The sequence below is a fragment of the Lepidochelys kempii genome, chromosome 1 (assembly GCF_965140285.1).
Source record: "Lepidochelys kempii isolate rLepKem1 chromosome 1, rLepKem1.hap1, whole genome shotgun sequence".
Taxonomy (NCBI): domain Eukaryota; kingdom Metazoa; phylum Chordata; order Testudines; family Cheloniidae; genus Lepidochelys; species Lepidochelys kempii.
In genome coordinates this window covers 27222732-27234972 of record NC_136380.1, presented here as the reverse complement: position 1 = coordinate 27234972, position 12241 = coordinate 27222732, and the positions used below count along the sequence as shown (strand labels likewise).

The 12241-nt window shown below is 43.4% G+C and overlaps 1 protein-coding gene across 5 annotated transcripts in view; it reads right to left on the bottom strand.

Moving 5' to 3' along the window:
- The window catches only part of FAT3 (FAT atypical cadherin 3), a 559302-nt gene that overhangs the window by 31368 nt on the left and 515693 nt on the right, over positions 1-12241 (bottom strand). For all 5 annotated transcript variants that reach the window (XM_073336876.2, XM_073336917.2, XM_073336926.2 and 2 more), the window contains one exon: positions 6811-7279. In XM_073336876.2, coding sequence (XP_073192977.2) covers positions 6811-7279 — 469 coding nt within the window. The remainder of the gene's footprint in view (positions 1-6810; positions 7280-12241) is intronic.

Below are 12241 nucleotides of genomic sequence, written 5' to 3'. Positions count from 1 at the left end.
AGAAGACTAGGAGTTGGGAGGGGGTTAAAATACGAGGGAGCTCGGGAACTGGCAAGGGAAAGAGGGCGATGGGAGAACTGGGAGTCAGTTGTCCAGGAAGGGGAATGCTGAGTTTGAATGAGCAGCTGGGGAGCGGGGAGAGGAAACTAAGTCTGGCTGGACAAGGAGACTGGAACTAGGAACCAATGGGGGGGAATGGAGACAGATCTGACAAGGAGCTATAGTGGGAAAACTGGGACTGGCTGGGCGAAGAGACTGGGACAAGGAGGCAGGGAGGGGGGCACTGAGGTAAGGAGCTAGAGAAGGAGGTTGGGGCGGAGCTCGGAGAGAGAGACTGGAACTGAGAGATGCTGTGGGGGAGGGGAGAGACATTCTGGATTAGGAGTTGGGAGTGGGGAACTTGGACAGGATGTGGAAGGAGACGGGGAAGAATCAGGACTGGGTCAGGGACAGGTTGGAGTGGATGGGACAGAAGGGTTCAAACCTGGGGGAAATGGGCAGAAGAGTCTGTGTCAACTAGACAACACTCCCCTCCAGAGCACAGACAAGAACTGAAGAGTCCTAAGTCTCACTGCATCTCTTTTGTCAGAAAACAGCTGTGAAACCCACTGGAAAAGTCTCCCATCCTCCGCTAGTGCCAGTCCACATAGCAGTGGTAGGTTGTCATCCACTATCAGCTACTCTATTAGCTCATGTGGCAGAGGTTTGTGTGATGGATCTAAAGGTCCCAAGCCTGCTGACGAGAATCTGGCTTATTAAAAAACCAACAAACAAACAAAAAAAACACAATCTAGGAAATCACACTCCCCCACCCCAATCCTCTCTTAAAAGAACATTAAGGTTGCAAAGTCAAGCACTCAAAAGTTAGGAAATGCCAGAATGAAGCTTTCCTTTTAATTCAGCCTTTTTGTTCATTTGCTTTATGACAGAATGTTTAATTAGATGATCACATACTATTTTTCCCCCACAGGATCCCTGCTTCGTTCAGTACACAGGATGCCCCTGCTCTGGGAATGAACCAGAATTGTGTAGTAGAGAAGGCTGTTGTGTGCAGGATCCCTGCCTTTTCTGTTGCAGGAATTGGAAGTAATGTGTAGTCATGAGGCAGGGGATTGCAGGAAAAGAAAGGCAGGTTTCATGGTTAAGGCAGCTAAATGATGCCCGGAAGAACGTGATTGCCTTCGCCACAGAGTTCCTGTGTGATTCTAGGCAAAGCACTTAAACCAAACTTTCCACAGGTAGTCCTTTTCATGTGTATTCCTCATTTTCTGGGTGACTGACTTGAGACCCTAGGGTCTAAACTGTGGAAATGTGGAGCTATATGCCAGCTGTGCTTTGAACACATAAAGTGATATATAATGCTTTGTGCTTCGACAAATCAGGTCCTGGGTGCTTCAGATCGGGCACTCAGAATTAGTGGAAATTTTTGACCTTAATCTCTCTGTGCCTCATTTCCCCATTTGCAAAATGGGGACAATACCACTTCTTCACCTCTCAGGGGTTTTGTGAAAATAAATTAATGTTTGCAGAGAACACAGCTACTAACGATTCATAGATAAGGCCAGAGGGGACCTCTTGGATCGTCTGGTCTGATCTCCTGTATAACACAGTCCAGAGAACTTCTTTGAATTAATTCCTGTCTGAACAAGAAAAACATACAATATTGATTTAAAAATAGCCAGTGATGGAGAATCTACCACGATCCTTGTTAAAGTTGTTCCAATGATTAGTTACCCTTGTTGTTAAAAATTAACATTTTATTTCCAATCTGAATTTGTCTTGCTTTGACTTCCAGGCACTGGATCTTCATTTACCTTTGTCTGCTAATTGTGATGTATGCCACAGAAAACCAATGAGGAAATTAGTAATTATGTATTTAGAACACGACTTGAATAGAGTACAATAAATAAGGCATGCAGCCACACATTGAATAAAGAGAAAACAAAATACTGAATAGATGTTAATTAAGTGTGCACTGAATGAGGCAGGAGTCCTGGGGAAAATATAGTATGTGATCACATATTTAAAGACTTACTATAATGCACACACACAAGGGGATCAAACTGAGGTTGCAAGGGCAATCTTTTCGAGGGCTTGGTTTTGCAACCTTGATATTGTTCTTTTGATATGTTTTTTTTTGGAGTATAAGCCAGCAGCATCACCACTCTGAAACATTAACGGAATTTACTCTCACAATGCCCCTGGAAAGTGTTATTACTCCCATTTATTTAAATAGTTGGGAAACTGTGGTTTTGGGAAATTAAGATATGTCTACACTGCAGCTGGGAGCAAGCCTCCCAGCCTAGCACCCCACACTAGCTTTGCTCAAGATAGTGCACTAAAAATAGCAGTGTGGACACTGCTAACCATCCCAGTACAATCCTACCCATACCCTTTAGGTCTGTATTCAGGTAGCTACCCTACCTGTGCCACAATGTCCATTCTGCTACTTTCCCCATGCTTGCTTGAGCAAAGCTAGCATGTGTCTGTCTACCCGGGCTGGGAGGCACACTCCCAACTGCAGTGTAGACATTCCCTAAATGGCTTGCCAAGAGGGCAGGCACCAAGTCTGTGGAAAAGCCAGGAATTTAACCAAGGTCTCCCGAGTCCCAGTTCAGCACTTTACCCACAAGCCATCCTTCCTCCTTGCCACGATCAATTTAGCTGACCATACTTCTATGTAAGCCACTGCTTTGGCTCCTGGTACCTTATGTCAAGGACTTCATGTTCAGGTTCTAGATTCTTTTGCACATGTAGCCCTTTCCTGGTTGACATCATCCTATGGACCATATGCTTATCCTCCTCCATTCATGAGCAGAATGCCCACACAGGTCAATCAGAAGCAGTTCTCTGTATTGGTGGAAGTTCCCTACATGAACAGCATGCGGTCTTCAGCTTCTGAGCTGCTCACATTGTACAGTTCTACCTATAGGGTCCACCACTTTAATTTTGGAGAACCCCTTGCAGAAGGCCTCTGGTCCCAGCCCCTCTATATGTCTTAGCAATAAACTTTGATCTGTTGAGACTTGTCTTTTTTCCCTTCAGATATGTCATCTCTCTCTCTCTCAGGGTGCCCAAAGAATGGACTGAGATTCATTGTAGCTAGCCCAAAAATGCCTTGAAAGCTGTAATGGCAAGAGGAAACCAAAGTTGATCAAATGTAGGTTTTATTGCTGATGAACAGAAACAACCAGCCATTTCTATTCAGGAAGGAAGGTATCACCTCAGGGATAGCATTATGGATGTCTGCATTCATTTTACATACTTTATGCAAATTATATGTAAATTAGGCATGGCCCCCTGCCTCCTGCTACACTGCCAATGACTTTTTGACGTCACAGTGTTTGGTCGTAGATAGAACTCTGAGCTCTCTTTGTTTTCTCTTATTTTCACTGTAAATCATAGTAGGATTATTATAGGAAAAGGGAACTTACAATTGTATGCACACTACTCTGGAACATTCAAATTCAAAATTTATCCAACTAAATTCTGCATTTATGCTGAACACTGCTCACTTTGGGACAGATTCTGACACCCTTGTTCATAGTTAGTAGCACCTTGCTCCATTGATTTCAATGACCCTACATGTAAAGTAAGGTGCTATGTAAAGAACTGGGCTGTAGGTGCTGCTGTGTTATCCCTATAGTCATTGACTTAACTGGACCAGAATCAGGCCCCTTTGGTAGCAAAATATATGTGTGCGCACTTTCCCCCCAAAGAAAAGCTGCCATCTCCTTTCCTAAGATAAAAATGAAGCTTCGTATATTTTATTTTAAATCTACTGCGGGTGCTACCATCGGTGCCAGCAAGCACAATGTTCTGCCATCCTTAAAAGCATGCTACAATTTGTGGTTATATAACTAGCATTTGACATGGTGTAGGGTTCTCCTTTCAACCCAATTTCATTATATGCTCTTTTTATATACTGAGAATGGCTCACACTAACAGGATTGTTTTGCCTGGTGGAAAAAAATGGCCATGACTTGTCATAGCGGGCTGGTTTATAGAGCCACTCACGTATAGTTAGGGCCCACTGCTTTGAAATTATGGTACTATAACAATCCTTTATTTACATAAATTGCTGAAACAGTAAAAAGAGCAAACAGATTTCTTAACTAGAGACAGCTGAAATATCCCCTCTGGGCACTTGCCTCCTCATTGAGGCAATAACGTTTGCAAGTCTAAATAACTTCAGTGCCTGGATTCCAGAAGTAAATTATCTTGACTTGAACCGTTTATTTTATTCTAATAATAAAATGGACTCAACATTTGGAGCTGCATGCATCCCCTGCACTGCCCTCCTGTAAACTGGCAATACATATGATGTTGGGAAAAAGAATTACCATGAAGTGATTTGTTAGAAAGGTCTCAATATACTCACCATGCAATTGCTAGACAATACAATAAATAGATTCAAGTTAAATTAATAAAAGGCACAGTTCCTACTCTCCCCAGCTTGCTAAGTTGGTGATACTTGACCTAATTTATTATATATGGAATCTGAGTTAACGTTTCATCTTTACTTTCTGGGATTTCTATAATCTTGTTTAGCAGTTTCTCAAAAGCCACTACCTCTTTTTCACTCAAATATTTTCTTTCCCCTTTAATTGCCTGCTGCTTATTGCCTTTCCTTACATTCGCAGGTAAAGACCTTACACATACACATAAGCTGCAACATTTGTCTTTGTGCTGCACATTGAAGTCCCATTGCCATGCTTGGTGTTAATACTGAGATGCTTTGCTAATGTACGTGCTGTGAGTTCATTTCTTTTAACTATCTTTGCACTTTCTTCAATTGACCATACTTCTACAGCTTCCCTGACTCATCCTTGATCTTACTTGTTGTGAACCAAAGCCAAGTAGGAAGCACTGAGGTAAATACTGGGATGGCAACAGGGTGCTGTGGGCCAAATTAAACCTCCCACTAGCGGAGCTGTGAAGAAGGTACCTTGCATGAGCAAGGACAGCTGGAGGCCATTCAGTGAGCCCCTTCCATATGCTCAGGGAACACAGACAGACCAGTTATGGCTTCCTTCTGCACAAGAGCACTAGGGAAAGTGCTTATAACTTCCTTCTGGTGAAAGCCAAAATTCAGCTTCTGTGTTTTCTTGCAATACTGCTGAAGAATAAGCTTGCTTTTACAGAGGGAAGGACACCAGAGTGTGCAAGTTTCCCACAGATTTTCTTCCATTTCCAAAAGTGAATTTCAGTCCAGTTGAACTATTTAATGTCTGTGCAGGGCTGGGACTGAGAAGCAATAAACAGATGCTAAGTAACATTATTACTAACAGGTGCTTGGAAAAGGTACCAGATTGTTTAGTAACTGGAATCGGAGCCCACAAAGACAAGGAAAGGCTCTACCCCTTCAGGTGAGGGAGGGGCCACTGAGCCCTGAAATCAATAGATTACAGGGGACAAAAAAATGAAAAAAGCAGGGATAGAAGTGCAGGTCACAGAGTCAAAACCAGGGCTCCGGAAGGTGCCGCCAAGCAGAGAATCCCAGGCAACACCCACATTTCCAAGAAGGAGTCCAAGGAGTCAGTGGTTGCTGCATTGAGGAACCCTACCTAGACAGGTGAATGTATGAAGGACTGGAAAAGGGGACCACAATCTCAGAGAACCAGGTATGGCTAGTGCCACGAGGTGGCTGATGAGTAGGTCCTGGGACTTTGTAGGGCCACAGAAGAGGCATGAATAGAGGTGCCAACCTGACAGATATGGAAAATGAAGCACTGAATTGTGCGCAGCAGAAAAAAAGCTTCCTCATTTCTGTGCTGCAAACTAGGACTGGGAGGGCCCAGCCGTAGCATCAAGCAGGTAGATTTGTCTCCACACCCATTCAACACTCTCACTGACAGGACTGCCAATGATCCCAGTGTTTTTTGTGATTTGGGCACCTGCTCATTAGGAATTAGCTTGATGCTACAAAACCCACTTCACACAAGCTGTCAAACTGCCACTAGACAGGAACGGTCACCTCTAATACAGGTGTGAGTCAAAAGAATGACCTACTGGCTTTGCCCTGTTACCAAGACCCTGAAGCATTCAGTTCCCCCTGGGACTCCACTGCACGTGGGTTTTATCTGCAGTTTTATAACGCTTTAGACTCACAATTTAATATATAGATATGTAAGCAAATTATATACTCAAAAATGGATGATGGTGTTGTGGAAGTCTAAGTAACAATCTGTGCCAGCTTATATAGAGAAGCACAACCGTACGATTCAAGCTGTGATGGATATTAGGTATCACCAGTTTTGTTTGCAACCTCTGTTGCTGTAAATGGATTTTGAAAGCCTCAGCTGAGCACTTCAGTAATTGTTATGCTATTGGTGTCTACATAAATAGGATTATAGTAACCCTAGTGAGAGACAATCTCCTCCTTGAATACTAATACAGTGAGAATGGGTGAGTGCCATTTAGTTGTTGTTTATGAAGCTGGCAGCTTTTATAAACTTTGCCAAACCTAAAAAGCTTTTATAGAGTTTATGAGACTTTTCCAACATGTCTCCGCATTGAAAGACTTGTGACAGACTGAATGAGAGACAAGGTGGGTGAGGTAATATCTTTTATGGGACCAATTTCTGTTGGTGAAAGAGACAAGCTTTCGAGCTCTTCTTCAGCTCTGTGTAGCATGACAGCTTGTCTCTCTCACCAACAGAAGTTGGCCCAATAAAAGATATTACCTCACCCACCTTGTATCTCTAATATCCCGGGAACACCACAGACAGCACTGCAATTGACTGAATGAGACAGACATTGACTTCCCCCCCCCCGCAAAAAAAAGAAAATGTAATTAAAGATATTTACCACCAGATGGCAAACTAGTACAGCTCCCTCCGTTCTGGCAAGGATTCCTCTCACATGCATCAGGGTATAGAACGCAGCCAAGCTTTAATTCAGTCAGGCCAACCACTTCTGCAAAGCTGCTGCGCTTGTTTTGGAGCGGCAGTTCATTGTTATTCAGGATAACAGAATCCAGGCAGCCCTGAAAACCACTCAGGACCTGGGTTGTCCTCTTGTCAGTCAGGCTCCGGACATTATCCACTTGCACCTGGGCTCCAAAGTAGACAGAGCTATCGGTACTCAGAGTCTGAAAGTAGAGGGGGGCTTTGCGCCGCTCCACATAACTGTCATCAAGTGACAAGCTTGTGAAATTCCGATTGAGCTCCAGGAAGACCGAGTGCCAGTTCCCATCATTAACAGTCCTGCCAGAAATGCCCAGGATTCCTGGGCCACTTCCACAGTCCAACTGGAACCACAATTTGCCGTCCATGATCTGTGAGGGTAAAAGCAAAAACCAACCCACTTAAAACATTGGTCTTACAACACTTCTTTAATGTGTGTCCTTAAAATTGGTCTGATGCTTTACACGAATACTGTGGTATATTGTAGCAACCATTCACAACAACACACAGACACATGCTGCTGTACATTAGCCATAGAAGTAAGTATAAGTAAGTTTACACTACAGGTGTAATCCAAGGGATAAGGCACTGGGCTGGGACACCTGGCTTCTATTCCCAACTCTTGTGTGACTTTGGGCCAGTCACTTCATCTCTCTGCACCTGTTTCCTCTCCCATCATGTGCCTCTCTTGTCTATTTGGACTGGAAGCTCTTTGGGGCAAGGACTGTCTTGCACTGTACATTTCCTGTGCTTAGGACAATGGAGCTCTGATCTCAGCAGGGGACTCCAGGTGCTAATAGAAACAAATAGGTTTAATGGAGTTTACATTAGTTGGGTTGCAGGATTCTGCATCCCTATAGCTTTCACAGAGGAGCAGTTATTTTTGTTGTTTTTCCTAATGTCACAAGTTCACTCACCTCTATCAACAAAGTGAAATCCTGATTAACCAGGGGTCAGTTATGACCTGTGGAGTTTACTTCACTGCACTCCAGCTTCCATTCAGAAAATGCAAGAACTGCCCAAGAGCTTCTACTTTCTCTCCTTCCCTCATATTTGTACTGAGCTCATCACTGTGGTGTCCGCTTCCTTAATTTAAACATCATCACCACAATGTAAAGGTCACACCTGGGTCTAGTTTCCTCCCTCTTCCCCTGGAGGCAGCTGGGGATTTATTGACGGTGGTTGTCATTATTTATTACTGTCCCTCTTGCTCCTTGTCTGGCTGGTGGCAGAGGAATGGAGGTGCTGGTTAATAAAGAGGGTCTTGAGTGGAGAGGAGATTGAACTAGAACGCAAGAGACCTAGGTTTGATTCCTGCCTCAGACTCCTTGTGTGATATTGGGGAAGTTATTTAATCCACCCTGTGCCTCAGTTCTCCATCTGTAAATCAGAGTTAACACCTCCCTACGTCAGAGGAGCTGTGAACATAGCATTGAAGATTGTGAGGGGGCCAGTGCACGTACATAAATAGTGACAAGTGGAACCCTGTGCCTGGGTTTCCCTGAACTTGAAGCTTGCCAGCATTGTGGGGAAGGTGAAGTTCTTGGTCCCCCAAATGAAGAGCACAAACACCGGCTTCCCTGATTAGCTGTTTATCCAAAGGTTGCAAGTGTCACCAGAGGACCATGAGGAACTTGAAAATGGCTGACAGAATTGAGAAACATTTTCCTTGATGTGCTGACATTCATTGGACCCACACACTGTTCAAATCTTTGTGATTGTTTTACTTTTATTTCTTACTAAATGTTGTCCTTCAAAGGCACAATCTTTTTGCTGTGAGGACATGCCACCATCTCACCTGGAGCATGGTAATACAAGTGACAACCCAGCCTCTGATTTAACTGCTGCCATTACTACGTCTTCCCTTAAAAGTCATACAAAATGGGCACCTGTAATAGAGATGTCTCAGCTTTCAGCTCTAGTGTAGCACAATGAAAGGAAAATAGCCTTCAGGCCTTAACTGATATAGCATCAGGGATGAAACAGACAGTTGGCAGAATGAGGATGGTGCACTTACTCTTTTAGCCCTAGAGACCAGTGTTCAGATCTAGATTAGGTTACTGGTGAAAATAAGTTTGGTGGTTTCTGCTGGTCCCTACTGTATGCATTGCCATTCTATTTTGAATAGCCTCTGCACTGCAACCCAGAATGCTTTATCGCATTCTCTAAGCAGTATTTATCCTCACTAGCCCCATTCTGGGACAGCTCTGTCCCAGTGTTTATCCCCCACACTTGAGTTCTCACAAAAGTCCCATAAAATATTAAAGCTAATACACTCCTTGACATTTCCCCATTCCTGACATTTTCTTTTCCCATTTTGCTGGCTTTGGAAATTGAGGTAAAATATTTGGGACAAGGGCACAGGCTGAATTTTCAGCTACTGCCAACTTCCATATGTCCTACCACTTACAGCTTCTGATCCTGAGATTGGCCAGATTTGGACAGGCTGTAACTTTGAATGGGCCTGCTCCAATTCATGCTAGCAGATAATGGCTCTGAAGAGGCCGTTCCACTGTCCAGCACTCAGAGTAGTGGCACAGAGCTGGATAAGCTGACTCTATGCCACATAGGGTCTCTCTTCAACTGCTTTACATGCAGGAGTGGTGCCTAGCAGATGAAAGGGGGCAGAGGACGAGGGGAAGGATTTGGCCTTATGAATTTATCATGAACAACCCTTTATTTAAAAGCCCTTGACTAGACAAACCTGTAGGAGTCTGATGGAACTATACAGAATTGGAAATGTTTCTAACACAACAAATGTAACTGACAGAGTTAGAAATCTAAACTGTTGTCTTCTACTCCCAAAGGTCAATAAAGGAAAAGGCTGAGAGTTGTGTGTAAGAATAAGTCTGGATTCACCTTCCATTTCAAAGTCTTATCTCAGAGGGCTTAAAAATTGGCTATCAACAATTACTTTAAATTAAAAGCTGGCCTATTAAGCTATCAACTGAAGAGGAATCTTTTGATCATCAAGATGGCCCCTCAAACTACAGTTGTTGTTTTTAATTTAAGAAGGGGCAGTTTATCTTCCCCCATGCAATAATTAAAACACCCCAATTTTGTAGGAGCAGTTTAGACAGGCAGTTTCAAATTTTGGCTTGACATGGTCTAAATACAAAATACAAAGGGGCGGGGGGGAGGAGGAGGAGAAGAAGTGCTTGGAAAAGTAGCCATCACAGGAGCAGTAAATACAGTTCTTTCCCTAAAGGCTTTTATTATGCTTACTATGGAGTCTATTCTCCTGCATATTATATACATATAACTCCCATAAGGCTCATTATACCCTGACAGGTCCATTATCGACATGCCTTTTACCGGTATCCACGTACCATGCTTTTCCAGTGATCTATCTAAATACAGCACCGTACACACACTCTTGGGACAAACATGACACAGTTTTTATCTGGGAGACAACGTTTTAAAGGATCTAGAGTTTAAAAATACTTTACATATCTTCTGTTGTAGCTTGATCTTCTCTTTCTTTTCTTTTTTCATCTGTTTTATTCCTTCCCATTCATATGTTTATTAAATATTACAGCTCCTCTGTATGCTCTGAAATTTCACGTCCATTTCATTAAATGAAAAACACACACAAGGCAAGTCTTGGAGAGAGCAAGGATGGTCCAGGGGTTACAGCTCTAACCTAGGACTTGGGAGACCTGCACTCATGTCACCAGTAACAAACTGATAACTTAAACAGTTATAAGTCACCAGGGCCAGATAGTATTTACCCAAGAGTTCTGAAGGGACTCAAATATAATATTGCAGAACTGCTAACTGTGGTATGTAACCTGTCACTTATATCAGTCTCTGTACCAGATGACTGGAGAATAGCTAATAGGATGCCAATTTTTAAACAAGACTCCAGAGGCGATCCTGGCAATTAGAGGCCAGTAAGCCTAACTTCAGTACCAGGGAAACTGTTTGAAAAGTCAGAATTATCAGCACGCTTTGTTGGGGAAGAATCAATACATCTTTTGTAAAGGGAAATCATGCCTCATCAATCTATTAGAATCTTTGAGAGGATCAAAAAACTTGTGGACAAGGGGGATCCAGTAGATATAGTTACTTGGACTTTCACAAAATCTTTGACAAGGTCCCTCACCAAAGTAAGCTTTCCTGGGATAAGACGGGATTAGGGATAGGGAACAGCTTCTATATGAGGAGAGATTAAAAAGAATGGGACTTTTTAGCTTGGAAAAGAGACAACTAAGGGGCCATATGATAGAGGTCTATAAAATCATGAATGGTGTGAAGAAAGAGAGTAAGGAAGTACTAGTTACCCCTGCACATAACACAAGAACCAGGGGTCACCCAAATTAAAGTAATAGGCAACAGGTTTAAAACAAGCAAAAGAAAACTACTTCATACAATGCACAGTCACCAGGAACTCATTGGCAGGGGATGTTGTGAAGGCCAAAAGTTCAATTGAGTTAAAAAAAGCATTAGATAAGTTGATGGAGGACAGATCCATCAACGGCTATTAGCCAAGATGATCAGGGATGCAACCCCATGCTCTGGGCCTCCTAAGTCTCTAACTGCCAGAAGCTGGGAATGGGCGACAGGGGATGGATCACTCGATGATTAGCTGTTCTGTTCATTCTCTCTGGGGCACCTGGTATTGGCCATTGTCAGAAGACAGGATACTGGGCTAGATGGACCATTGGTCTGACCTAGTATGGTTGCTCTTATGGCCCTGCTCTGCTACAGACTTCCTGTGTGACCGTGGTGCCTCTGTTTGCCATCTGGGAAATGGGGATAATAGCCCTACATTAAATACATTAAAGATTGTGAGTTGATCAGATACAACAGGGATGGAGGCTATAAAGTACTTTAGAAAGACAAATGCGCAGACAGTTACAGTGCTTAATGTGCAAGGGAAGAAGGTGTCCTGCTCAAATTGCGACTTCAGCTGCAGTAGGCAAAGCAGGACCTACGTGCTATAAGTAAGAGGGTTGGGAGGGGCTGAGAGCAGGAGGAGTCCTGGCCCCAGCCACCACCTACTTGCTGGCTACAGAAGCTGGATAGACACACAGGGAGAAATAAACTGCTTCACAAAAACAGGTGAAGCAAGTTACTCCTTCCCCCAGAGCAGGCATTGAGTAAAGGAGAAATTGTTGCTCACTGAGTGACAATTCACCTCTCGTCTCCCCCTGGGGTAGCGCAGCAAGGTGCTGCCCCTTCCTTAGGACAGGCTGTCCAATCTAATTTTTGGTGCTGCATTGAGAGATATGGGGAAACAGAGCTAAAATTTTGTCTGAAGATGGTAAATGCTAGCAAGTGTTATGCAAATCAAATTAAAAGCTGATGCTCAAGTCCAGGGCCTGCAGATT